Raw genomic sequence first — 14,083 nt, 5'->3', positions numbered from 1 at the left:
ATCTTAGAATTTATCCCCATCAACTGAAAATCGTTGATCACTTTCCCGTGATTGAAATCTCAGCGACATTGGAAAGGAAACTTCCATCGCGATTGTATTTACCAAATGAGCTTTCATATTTGCGGTTATTTTTAGATACAGTTTGAGGGCGGGTACTTGGGTGTTGTATTTATTCGGAAGTCTTTTCCTGTGTTACTCGAGGACGTGAGCAAGGTGTGGGGGGCCGGCGTTTTGTTTTCTTGTAGGGACTGGAAGCGGTCGCAGAGACCGAGGCTCCAGTGAAGGAGATTGTTTCACTGCTAATTCAGCAGCGGGTGAAGGCACTGCAGCCGCGAGTTCAAGTCCCATCGCAGTCACATCTTTCTAACATTCAGGTTACATCGAATTCACTGATACCCAAGGTATGTAAGTTGAAAACACTTCCAAATTCTCCACCGTCTCTGTGTTGTAACAATGCATGCTTTCTAATTACAGTTTCGGCAACGAATAGCAATATTTAATTTTCTTTTTTTCTTGAACAAACTTGCCGAGAGCTTATTTTTTTCATACTCGATATTATCTAAAACACATATATTTTATATTCTCCATGCACGCGCATTTCTACGCCCCAGATTTCACTCAATAGTCAATATTCCAAATACATTATTCCATTTCTGGTCCATTTCACTGTGTTTTTACTTTTACGCTTTAAACTGAAACCCATGTTTTGTCTGAAGAAGTGTCTCGAGCTGTTCATTTTCTCAAGGCCCGCTGAGATACTCCAGCTTTTTGTGTCTATCCCATGTTTTGTTGCGGGTTTCACATACACACTTGCGTTTGTTGCAGTGTTCGCCTGATCTCCGATGAAGACTGAGAGCTGTTTTAACGATCCCGATTAGGGTAATGCTGCTGTAAACTAGCTTCACCGCTAAACCACTTCGTCCTTCCGTGCTGAGTCCAGGCGCCAGCCAGCTCTCACACACCTACGCATTGGGCATGACGCCACAGACTCAAGCACAGACTCCAATGTTACAGTTCCCTAATCCCGTACAATTTGTCCCCTTGATATCCGTCCTCTTTGATGCCTGCTTTTCACACCTTACACTTCCATCATTACTTTTTTTGCATACGGATTGTACGTTCTCCCCGTGACCTGCGTGGGTTTCCTCCGGGTGCTCCGGGTTACCTCTACCCTCCAAAGACGTTCAGGTTTGGAGGTTAATTGGCCTGGTAAAAATCTAAATTGTGTGTGGGATAGTGTTAGTGTGCGGTAATCTCTGGTCGGCATGGACTCAGTGGGCCGAATGGCCAGTTTCCGTGCAGTGTCCCTGAACTAAACTAAATGAAACTACCTTGTCCCCCTTTGTCCAGTCCCTTCCGACTTACATCCGAGACACCCCACAAGCTCTTCAACAATTCAATAACTTTCAATTCCTATGTCCCCATTGCCCCAGCATGGACGATCAGTATATTCCACCGTTCCCCACTAGGAGGGGCTCAGGGCCATTATGGTCTTCCTTGAATAGAAACTAAATCGGTTCTCCTCTACACTCTCCTCCTCCTTCCGAAATCTGTCCTCACCCTTAACGGCGGCACAGTGAGGTAGCGGTAGAGTTACTGCCTGACAGCGACAGAGACCCGGGTTCAATCCTGACTATGGGTGCTGTTTCTACGTTCTCCCTGTGACCTGGGTTGGTTTTCTCCGCATGCTCTGGTTTCCCCCCACACGTGCAGGTTTGTAGGTTCATTAGCTTCTGCAATGTGTGAATTGACCAGAGTGTGGAGGAGAGCGCGAGTGTACGGCGTGATCACTGGTCGGCGTGGCCTCGGTGGACTGATGGGCCTGTTTCCAAGCTATCTCTCTTAAATCTACATGTACTCGAATGAATTACAGCTGTGCCTGTTATGTCAAACAATCCTTGAACCAGCATCTGCAGTTCCTTCCTAACCCTATTTTCCACCGCAGTTCTCAATCCGTATGTATGTATTTACCGACCAAAAGCCAAGTCAGGGCAGAACACTGTGCTGTAGCTAAATACATTTGAATGTTACAGGTGAGTAATGCAGGTGTGTCCCATTCTCACACTGAAATGGACAACAATTACAGGACATCCCAAATCAGCAAATAACCTTTTGGCCATCACAGGTCATTCTGGTGGAAGATCTGTTTCTCCGATCATTCCGCTACGACGTTTGTATCTACAAAGTTACAATTTACCATTCCACCATTACGTGTGACACTGCTCTGTGTGTTGCAAGGTCTTGCTCCTTGAACCAGTAGAACCTGCCGTATCTGTTGTTCCATATTCTTGTTCCAACCTATCCCTCTGGTTGAGTGGGTTATTCCTGCTTCCAAATCATGTTTACAAAGGAGGGCACTTTAGTTTTAGAATCCCCTGCCCAGGGATTAAGCCTGCGTGTGTTTGTTGGTTTGTTGTTTATTCCGGTGAAGGCGTTGTGCACACGGCAGTCAGCCAAAAGTCGCTTGTCCTTTTCTTTTTTTGCACTTTTAATTTCAAGTTTTTGTGTACCTTGTGTGTTGTGACTGTTGGCAGACCAATTTCCATCCGGCGATGAATAACATTTTTTGTATCACCGTGCATGTTGAGTAGGAAGGGACTGCAGATGCTGGTTTGCACCGAAGGTAGGGACAAAATGCTGGAGAAGCTCCGCGGATCAGGCAGCATTACTGGACAAATAAGATGAGTGACGTTTCAGGACTGAACAAGTCTGAAAGGTTCTAACCCAAAACATCACCCATTCTTTTTCTCCAGAGATACTGCCGACCCCTTTAGTAAATCCAGGATTTTGTGTCTACCTTCATGTTTACATGTTGTTTGTCGTCCAGACTCAATTACATGTCAGAATACATACATTGCACACATTTGACTTAGTCAAGTGGTGACAAGAACACACTCAACTATATTTCACATTTTAGACTTTAGCAATACAATGTGCAAACAGGCCCTTCAGCCCACTGAGTCCAGGCTGACCAGTGATCCTCGTACACTTGCACTATCCACACTTTAGAGACAATTTGCAAATTACAGAAGCCTATTAACCTACAGACCTGCACATCTTTGGAGTGTGGGAGGAAACTGGAGCACCTGGAGCAAACCCACACAATCACGGGGCGAACGTACAAATTCCGGACAGACAGCACCGGTGGTCAGGATTGAACCCGGGTCTCTGGCACTGTGAGACAGCAACTCTACCGCTGAGCCACTTCACTTTCAGTAATCTTAGTTTATTCTTGTAATGTTCCTACTGTACTGTAACCTTCCAGTGGAAGAGATCCGTTTTTCAACTGATTGAATTGGAGCCAAGTGATTTTTAATTTTTGAGTCTGCTATCAGATCCTCCTCATCATATTGGCCGTGGCAGAGATTTATAGATTCTTGATTAGTAAGGGTGTCAGTAGTTATGGGGAGAAGGCAATAGACAATAGGTGCAGGAGTAGGCCATTCGGCCCTTCGAGCCAGCACTGCCATTCACTGTGATCATGGCTGATCATCCACAATCAGTACCCCGTTCCCATATCCCTTGACTCTGCTACCTTTAAGAGCTCTATCTAACTCTCTCTTGAACACATCCAGAGAATTAGCTTCCACTGCCTTCTGGGGTGAAAAAGTTTTTCTTCATCTCCGTTCTAAATGGCCAACCCATTATTCTTATACAGTGGCCCCTGGTTCCATACACCCCCAACATCGGGAACATGTTTCCTGCCTCAAGCTTGTCCAATCCATAAATAATCTTATATGTTTCTATAAGAAACCCTCTCATCCTTCTAAATTCCAGCGTTTACAAGCACAGTTGTTCCATTCTTTCAACATATTGCAGTCTCGCCATCCCGGAAATTAACCTCGTGAACCAATGCTGCACTCCCTCAATAGCAAGAATGTCCTTCGTCAAATTTAGAGACCAAAACTGCACAAAATATTCCAAGTGTGGTCTCACCAGAGCCCTGTACAACTGCAGAAGGACCTTTTTTCTCCTCCACTCATCTCCTCTTGTTATGAAAGCCAACATGCCATTACCTTTCTTCATTGCCTGCTGTACTTGCATAGATACTTTCAGTGACTGATGGACAAGGACACCCATGTCTCGTTGTACTTCTCCTTTTCCTAATTTGACACCATTCAGAAAATAATCTGCCTTCCTAATCTTCCCATCTCCCATTTATCCGTATTCAACTGCATCTGCCACGCATCCGTCCACTCACCCAACCTGTCAAAGTCACCCAGCATCCTCAAAGCATCCTCCTCACAGTTCACACTGCCACCCAGCTTTGTGCCACCTGCAAATTTGCTAATGTTATTTTTAATCCCTTCATCTAAATCATTAATGTATATTGTAAATAGCTGTCTCCCAGCGCTGAGCCTTGCGGCACCCCACTAGTCACTGCCTGCCATTCTGAAAGGGACCCGTTTATCCCTACTCTTTGTTCCTGTCTGCCAAATAATTTTCTGTCCATGTCAGTACCTTACCCCCAATACCATGTCATCCAATTGTCCCCACTAATCTCCTATATGGGACCTTATCAATGGCTTTCTGAAAGTCCAGGTACACAACATCCATTGGCTCTCCCCTGTACATTTTCCTAGCGACATCCCCAAAAATTCGAGAAGATTAGACAAGCATGATTTCCCCTGCATAAATCCATGCTATCTTGGACCGATCCTGTTATTGCTATGCAAATGTGCCGCTATTTCATCTTTTATAATTGACTCCAGCATCTTCCCCACCACCGATGTCAGGGCAACTGACATCAGGAAAGATAATGGCGTTGAGAGGGAAAGATAGATCAGTCATGATTGAATGGTGGTGGACTTGATGGGCCAAATGGCCCAATTCTTCTCCTAGAAATTATGAACATATTGATTTCCTCTCATTAGAAAATGAAATGTGGCCTGAACCTTTTGGAAAAATATTGCACAACAATGAAAATCGTTTTACTCCCCCATAGTGTAAATTAGTTTGTTTTGTTTAGAGGTACAGCATGGAAATAGGCCCTTTGGCCCACCGAGTCCACGCCGACCATCGATCACTCGTTCTGTATGATCTCAATTTCCCATCCACTCTCTCCACACTTGAGGTAATATACAGAGGCCAATTAAACTACAAACCTGCATGTCTTTGGGATGTGGGAGGAAACCGGTGGCGGACTAACTCATGGTGTCATGGCAGCATCAATGGTGAATGTGAACAGGTCATGTTTCGTTTGTCAAGGGGTTATGGGGCGACTGAAGGATAATGGGGGAAAGATAGATTAGCAATGATAGAATGGCGGAGTAGATTTGATGGGCCGAATGGCCTAATTCTGTCCCGGTGAATTTATGAACATGTAATCTGTCCCTGAAGTGATGAGTTACCTCTCTAAGGCACTCCAGCACTTTGTGTCTTTATTCTCTTTTTGCCAATGTTTGTCACTTACCAACATTTCTGGTCAATTCTACCACAGGATCAGTGTGATCATCTTTCCTCAACATGGGTCGTCTTGGATGGAGAAGCAGATCAAAGGTCACATTTGTTCTCGGTATCATCTTCGCCCTGTCTTGTCCAATTACCCAAGCAGCTAGAATATTGGTCGTGCCTGTTGATGGAAGTCATTGGATCAATATGAAAATTCTAATGGAAGAGCTGAACCTTCGTGGCCACAACATGACTGTGCTTTGTTACTCCGCAAACTGGTACATCAAAGAGAGACCCGATCTGTATCAAACCATCACAGTTCAAGCACAAGAAAACATTGAAGCACCTTCAAGGAAAGAGGCCATGGAAAGAATTGTGCAAATGTCACTGGACAGGTTACAAAATGGTCACACACTATGGGGCAACATAATGTTACAAAATCTAATGATTACGTTTATGTACAATTTCCATAGTCTTTATCAAAATTTCAACATTGCGATCTTTGAAAACAAAACCTTGTTGAATCAATTTGAAAATGCAAACTTTGACCTAATTCTCACAGATCCTCTATTTGGTACCGGGTCAATGCTTGCGTATTATTTAAAAGTGCCGTTGGTGTACAACGCTCGATGGCAGATGACAGGGGAAGCCCATTTTCTCACTGCCCCATCACCACTTTCCTACGTCCCACTTCCTGGCTCACTTCTCACAGACAAAATGGATTTTCTCCAAAGAACAGAAAATGTCATTCACAGTCTCTTTCAACACTTGATTTCTGAGTTTTTGGTGTACCCACTTTACAATGAAATCTGCCATCGGTATCTGGGACCAGACACGGACATCAAGTCGATTCTCCTCAGAGCTGATGTGTGGCTGATGAGGGTGGATTTTGTGTTTGAATTCCCAAGACCCACCATGCCAAACATTGTGTACATCGGAGGCTTCCAGTGTAAACCAGCACGGCCTCTGGCAGCAGAGTTTGAGGAGTTTGTCCAAAGCTCAGGTAAACATGGACTTGTTGTAATGTCATTGGGTTCCATTGTCGACTCTTTACCAGTGGAGATTACAATGAAAATAGCAGAAGCTTTATCTCAAATCCCCCAGAAGGTTATCTGGAGATATGATGGTGAGACCCCTCCCAATATAGGGAATAATACACTGCTGGCAAATTGGATCCCTCAGAACGACCTGCTGGGTCACCCCAACACACGAGCCTTTGTTTCACACGGAGGCACCAATGGGATTTATGAAGCCATCTACCATGGGGTGCCAGTGATCGGCATGCCTCTGCTTTTTGACCAGTTTGACAATTTAATTCGACTCGAATCCCGAGGAGCAGCAAAAGTGATCGACATTGCAACCATGCACTCCACAGATCTGTTGCAGGCACTCAACGAGGTGATAAACGGCGCTTCTTATGGGGACAACATGAAGAGACTCTCCGCTCTCCATCGGGACCAACCAGAGTCACCAATGGAGAGAGCCGTTTTCTGGGTTGAGTACGTTGCCCGACACAAAGGAGCGGGGCATTTGCGCTCAGAATCCCACCGACTCCCCTGGTACGCTTACTATTGTGTAGATGTGATGATCTTCCTGTTGTCTGTGTTACTCCTGCTCACTGTGTTGGTGGTTGGAACACTGAAGAAACTTTGTCGTATTGCACTGAAGAAAAAGCAAAAAATTCATTAAGAATTGGGAGAATGTCTTTTGATTTTTTGCAATTTACTTTTTTTTAACACATTTTAATCAGTTTCTCCAACATCCCATCTAACGATTCTCTTGCAACCCATTCCATTTACAGCTATTGTGAATTTACATGATGTCTATTCAGAAATTATAACTGATATTTACCAAAGATCCTATAATGGAGATCAGCCATGATTGAATGGCATGAACCTGAAGGGCCAAATAGCCTCATTCTGCTCCTACGACTTATCAACTTGTGAAGACTCACTTGGAAATATCCTGCTGATCGTTCATGATTGTTGGGTCTAATAACTAGAACATATTTCTGAACACCATTGGCAGAAGCAAGTCCAAGGGACTGCTCTCGGATCAATGTTAAGGGCAATTGAGAAATAAATGAGGAGCTAAATGTTAGCACTGCTTGCAGGAGATTTGACTGAAGATGTTTCAGGAACATATGAGCCTGAAATATTACTGAGTAAATTGGATTCCAGTTGATGTGAAGGCCAGGCCAAACATTGTTTGCAAGGAAGATCGACACAAAGAAGCTGGAGTAACTTAGCGGGTCAGGCAACATTTTTTGGAGAAAAGGAATAGGTGACATTTTGGATCGATAGATTTGTTCAGTCTGAAGAAGGGTCTTTAAAAATTTTTTTTAAATTATTAGTAGCATATACATATCATAACCAAAACAAATTTGTTTATCAATTACGTATTAACACAGCTTCTATTTATTTATTTTTTAATATATTTTTTGAAAGATATAGCTATATAACGAAGGGAAGGAGAAAAAAGAAAAAAAGAAAGAAATTACCAATAACACAATTTTGGAGATAGGTCCGTAGATTATAAAGTGTAATTATTCATCCAATCCTGGATTCAAGTTTCAGTCAAGCTTCCGTGCTGGTCCAATTTACCCTTTCAGAAAATCAATAAATGGAGACCATATTCTAGCAAATAATTCTGGTTTGTCTAATTTTTTTCCAAATGTAAGGTCTCGGACATCTCTATAATCCACATTTTAATTGTGGGGGTTGTTGGATTTTCCCAAAATTTTAATATTAATTTTTTTCCCAGTTATTATACTGTAATCAAGGACATTTCTTTGGTTTGTTGTAAGTTTTAGGCTTTGTTCTGATATTCCTAATATTATTAGTTTTGGATCAGGATCTAATTGGATATTAACAACTTGAGAAATCATTTTAAAAATATCCGCCCAGAAATGTTTTAATTTTTGTACAGTTTACAAAGGTATGAGTTAAATTAGTTTCTAATTATTGACACTGATAGGGGAAATATTTGGAAAAAATCTGTTTAATTTAGTTTTAGAATACTGCAGTCTATGTAGTACTTTAGATTTTATTAAAGAGTGTCTGGCATTTAACGAACATTGATGTATATGTTGTAAACTTTCATCCCATATATCTTTCATTATAGGTTGAGCTAGTTCATTTTCCCATGCTTGTCTATATAGTTCCATCGACGGGACCTCATTGTCTAAAAGAATATTATTAATGTGAGATTAATTTATCTGTGTCAGGATGTTTATTCAAACAATCATCAAGGACCTCTGGCTCCTAGTTCTATATTCTTGTGTATGTGATTTAACATAATCTCTGTTGTAAATATTTAAAAAAAGATTTGAATGTGGTCCGTAATTCTGCTGTAACTCCTGAAATGAAAGAAAAAGACCTTTTCTGTAAAGGTGTCCCACCTTTTTAATTCCATAATTTTTCCATTGTACAAAAGCTTTATCCAACACAGAAGGTTTAAATGAAGGATTGCTTACAATGGGGGAGTGATAAATTATCCAATTTTAAAGTCGTTTTTAATTGTCTCCAAGTTCGTATACCACTATATATTATCGGATTTTCACTATGTTTTTTTATTCATAGAAACATAGAAACATAGAAAATAGGTGCAGGAGTAGGCCATTCGGCCCTTCGAGCATGCACCGCCATTCAATATGATCATGGCTGATCATCCAACTCAGTATCCCGTACCTGCTTTCTCTCCATACCCTCTGATCCCTTTAGCCACAAGGGCCACATCTAACTCCCTCTTAAATATAGCCAATGAACTGGCCTCAACAACCTTCTGTGGCAGAGATTCCAGAGATTCACCACTCTGTGTGTGAAAAAAGTGTTTCTCATCTCGGTCCTAAAGGATTTCCCCTCTATCCTTAAGCTGCGACCACTTGTGCTGGACTTCCCCAACATCGGGAACAATCTTCCTGCATCTAGCCTGTCCAACCCCTTAAGAATTTTGTAAATTTCTATAAGATCCCCCCTCAATCTTCTAAATTCTAGCGAGTACAAACCAAGTCTATCCAGTCTTTCTTCATATGAAAGTCCTGACATCCCAGGAATCAGTCTGGTGAACCTTCTCTGCACTCCCTCCATGACAATAATGTCCTTCCTCAGATTTGGAGACCAAAACTGTACGCAATACTCCAGTACTTCTTCACTGCCTGCTGCACCTGCGTGCCTATTTTAAATGACTGGTGTACCATGACACTATGACACCCAGGTCTCGTTGCATCTCCCCGTTTCCATTTAGATAATAGTCTGATTTCCTGTTTTTGCCACCAAAGTGGATAACCTCACATTTATCCACATTATATTGCATCTGCCATGCATTTGCCCACTCACCCAGCCTATCCAAGTCACCTTGCAGCCTCCTAGCATCCTCCTCACAGCTAACACCAGCTCTGTGTCATCCGCAAACTTGGAGATGTTGCATTCAATTCCCTCATCCAAATCATTAATATATATTGTAAATAGCTGGGGTCCCAGCACTGAGCCTTGCGGTACCCCACTAGTCACTGCCTGCCATTCTGAAAAGGACCCGTTTACTCTGACTCTTTGCTTCCTGTTTGCCAGCCAGTTTTCTATCCACATCAATACTGAACCCCCAATACCATGCGCTTTAAGTTTGTATACTAATCCCTTATGTGGGACCTTGTCGAAAGCCTTCTGAAATTCCAGATATAACACATCCACTCATTCTCTATCCACTCTACTAGTTACATCCTCGAAAAATTCTATAAGATTCGTCAGACATGATTTACCTTTTGTAAATCCATGCTGACTTTGTCCAATGATTTCACCACTTTCCAAATGTGCTGCTATCCCATCTTTAATAACTGACTCTAGCAGTTTCCCCACTACCGATGTTAGACTAACTGGTCTGTAATTCACCGTTTTCCCTCTCCCTCCCTTTTTAAAAAGTGGGGTTACATTAGCTACCCTCCAATCCTCAGGAACTACTCCAGAATCTAAAGAGTTTTGAAAAATTATCACTAATGCATCCACTATTTCTGGAGCTACTTCCTTAAGTACTCTGGGATGCAGCCTATCTGGCCCATGGGATTTATTGGCCTTTAATCCATTCAATTTACCTAATACCACTTCCCAGTTAACCTGGATTTCACTCAGTTCCTTCATCTCCTTTGACCAGCGGTCCCCTGCTATTTCCGGCAAATTATTTATGTCTTCCTTAGTGAAGACGGAACCAAAGTAGTTATTCAATTGGTCCGCCATATCCTTGTTCCCCATGATCAATTCACCAGTTTCTGACTGCAAGCAACCTACATTTGTTTTAACCAATCTCTTTCTCTTCACATATCTATAAAAACGTTTGCAATCAGTTTTTATGTTCCCTGCCAGTTTTCTTTCATAATCTATTTTCCCTTTCCTAATTAAGCCCTTTGTCCTCCTCTGCTGCTCTCTGAATTTCTCCCAGTCCTCTGGTGGGCTGCTTTTTCTGGCTAATTTGTATGCTTCATCTTTTGCTTTGATACTATCCCTGATTTCCCTTGTTATCATATAACCATATAACAATTACAGCACGGAAGCAGGCCATCTCGGCCCTTCTAGTCCGTGCCGAACACGTATTCTCCCCTAGTCCCATCTACCTGCACTCAGACCATAACCCTCCATTCCTTTCCCGTCCATATAACTATCCAATTTATTTTTAAATGATAAAATCGAACCTGCCTCCATCACCTTCACTGGAAGCTTATTCCACACAGCTACCACTCTCTGAGTAAAGAAGTTCCCCCTCATGTTACCCCTAAACTTCTGTCCCTTAATTCTCACGTCATGTCCTCTTGTTTGAATCTTCCCTACTCTCGGTGGGAAATGCTTATCCACGTCAACTCTGTCTATCCCTCTCATCATTTTAAAGACCTCTATCAAGTGGATCCATGGATGTACTACCTTCCCTGATTTATTCTTTTGCCAAACTGGGATGAACAATTGTTGTAGTTCATCCATGCAGTCTTTAAATGCCTTCCATTGCATATCTACCGTCAACCCTTTAAGAATTAATTGCCAGTCAATCTTGGCCAATTCACGTCTCATACGTTTCTTTAAGTTCAGAACCATTGTTTCTGAATTAACAATGTCACACTCAATCCTAATGAAGAACTCAACCATATTATGGTCACTCTTGCCCAAGGGGCCACGCACAACAAGACTGCTAACTAACCCTTCCTCATTACTCAATACCCAGTCTAGAATAGCCTGCTCTCTCGTTGGTTCCTCTACATGTTGGTTTAGAAAACTATCCCGCATACATTCCAAGAAATCCTCTTCCTCAACACCCCTGCCAACTTGATTCACCCACTCTATATGAAGATTGAAGTCACCCATTATAACTGTTTTACCTTTGTTGCACGCATTTCTAATTTCCTGTTTGATGCCATCCCCAACTTCACTACTGTTAGTTGGCCTGTACACAACATCCACTAGCATTTTCTGCCCCTTAGTGTTTCGCAGCTCTACCCATATCAATTCCACATCCTCCAAGCTAATGTCCTTTCCATTGCGTTAATCTCCTCTCTAACCAGCAATGCTACACCACATCCTTTTCCTTTCTGTCTATCCCTCCTGAATATTGAATATCCCTGGATGTTCAGCTCCCAGCCTTGGTCCCCCTGGAGCCATGTCTCCGTGATCCCAACTATATCATAATCATTAATAGCTATCTGCACATTCAACTCATCCACCTTATTAAGAATGCTCCTTGCATTGAGACACAAAGCCTTCAGGCTTGTTTTTACAACGCTCTTACCCCTTATACAATTATGTTGAAATATGGCCCTTTTTGATTTTTGCCCTGGATTTGTCTGCCTGCCACTTTTACTTTTCACCTTGCTACCTATTGCTTCTACCCCCATTTTACACCCCTCTATCTCTCTGCTCACCCATTTAAGAACCCCACCACCTCTTATTCTCTGTTTATTATTGTTTTCTTCTTTCCCCCCTACAAAATTCAGTTTTGTGGGAACTAATAAAATTGAGTCAATTTCAAAAGGTAAACAATCTTCCTTTTCCATCTTTAACCAATCTGGTTGTTGATCCATATCTTCCAACCAGAAGTTCATATTTTTAATATTAACTGCCCAAAAATAAAATAAAAAAATTGGTAAAACTAATCCTCCATTCATCTTGGATTTACATAAATGTGTTTTACTCATTCAATGGTTTTTATAATCCCAAATAAAACTTGTAACAATAGAATTAACTTAAAAAAAAATGTGTGAGATATATCGGAATTGATTGAAAAAGGTACAGTAATTGTGGAAGGAAAATCATTTTTATCGCATTAATTCGACCGTGCATTGAGATGGGAAGTGTTTTCCAATACTGAATATTCTTATTAAGTAAAGGGGGAAAATTTAATTTAAATAAAGAAATATATTTCTTCGTCACATAAATTCCTAGATATTTTAATTTTTCGTAGACTATTTTAAAAGGAGATTTTGTGTAGGTTAAGTTTTGTTATTGGCATAATTTCACTTTTGTTCCAATTAATTATTTCTCCCGAAAATGAGCAAAATTGAGTTCTAAGATTTAGCAAGTGTGGAATGCTAGTTTCTGGGTTTGTAATGTATAGTAAATCATCATCTGCGTATAAAGACATTTTATTAACTGTATCTTTAGTATTATACCCATGGATTTCTGGATGGGCTCCAAAACTTTCTGCGTGGTTCAATAGCTAGGGCGAATAACAACGGAGATAATGGGCATCCTTGTCTACAACCTCTAGATAAATTAAATTTGGGTGATAACATTTGATTTGTCAATATTCTAGTTGTTGAGTTGGTATATAGGAGTTTAACCCATGTACAAAACTTCTCATCCAGTTGAAATGTTTCTATCACCGAAAATAGATAAGGCCATTCCACCTGATCAAATGTTTTTTCAGCGTCTAACGAGATGACTGCTAAATCTACATTATCTATTCTATTTGAATATATAATATTAAATAATTGTCTCAGATTATAAAATGAACTAGACCCGTTGGGTCCCAGCATCACACAGGAGGGCTGGTCATTGTAAAGAAGTCTCACCAACACATCGTGTCTTTAGTAATTGTTTATTAACAGTTCACAAGTACTACTGTTCTAGCTGTACGTGGTCTGTCACCGGAGCTAGAGAGAGAGCTATAAGGTGGGGAGGTTGCAATTATACATCTAATAGGGGGAGTGGTTAGTGGTGGTGAGGTCACTATGTTAAAGGCACATGCACTAGCTATCTACATCCTTCCTCTTAGAAACAAAGCAATACAGTAGTGACCGAGCGACCACGTCTCATGCGCTACAAGCAGGTAAACAAACAGTTAAACAACTAAGCGAATTCCCCATACCGAACAGGCAGCTTAACCAGCCTGCCAGACCGGGTGCGCTGTTCGCCACCTCCTCCTCCTGCAGGAACAACAGGAGCCGGAGCCGGGGCGGGCGAGCGAACCGGGGAACCAGGAGGAGAGGCGGCAGGCGAAGGCGGCGGAACGGGCGCAGGAACAGCCGCGGGCGGAGTGGAGGGCGAACGAGGGCTGGGTGGCGGAGAGGGTGGCTGGAACACTTGAGAAGGCAGGGAGCGAGGCATCCGTGGAACCGCTGGAGGAGCTGTGGGCAAGGGAGGAGAGAAAGTATCAGCAGGCGGAGGAGGGGGCTCGTTGCCCGGACGATTTGGCCGGGAAACAGATGCGGCAGGGGGCG

At 42.1% G+C, this 14,083-nt stretch overlaps 1 protein-coding gene across 1 annotated transcript; it reads left to right on the top strand.

Annotated features, from left to right (window-relative positions):
* The first annotated feature begins 32 nt into the window (after nucleotides 1–32).
* LOC129712799 (UDP-glucuronosyltransferase 2C1-like) lies at nucleotides 33–12,721 on the top strand. The gene is made up of 2 exons (XM_055661534.1): nucleotides 33–401; nucleotides 5,441–12,721. Exon 2 carries the CDS (start codon nucleotides 5,467–5,469, stop codon nucleotides 7,078–7,080), a length of 1,614 nt encoding a protein of 537 aa, XP_055517509.1. The 5' UTR covers nucleotides 33–401; nucleotides 5,441–5,466; the 3' UTR covers nucleotides 7,081–12,721.
* Nucleotides 12,722–14,083: the final 1,362 nt, after the last annotated feature.

This window comes from Leucoraja erinacea, chromosome 33 (assembly GCF_028641065.1).
Source record: "Leucoraja erinacea ecotype New England chromosome 33, Leri_hhj_1, whole genome shotgun sequence".
Classification (NCBI taxonomy): domain Eukaryota; kingdom Metazoa; phylum Chordata; class Chondrichthyes; order Rajiformes; family Rajidae; genus Leucoraja; species Leucoraja erinaceus.
The sequence above is the reverse complement of the archived record's forward strand: the minus strand, read 5'-3'. Positions and strand labels throughout refer to the sequence as shown.

Bases quoted from the DNA above. Each gene is read 5' to 3' on its own strand.
- LOC129712799 (XM_055661534.1), top strand. From the start codon at position 5,467: ATGGGTCGTCTTGGATGGAGAAGCAGATCAAAGGTCACATTTGTTCTC.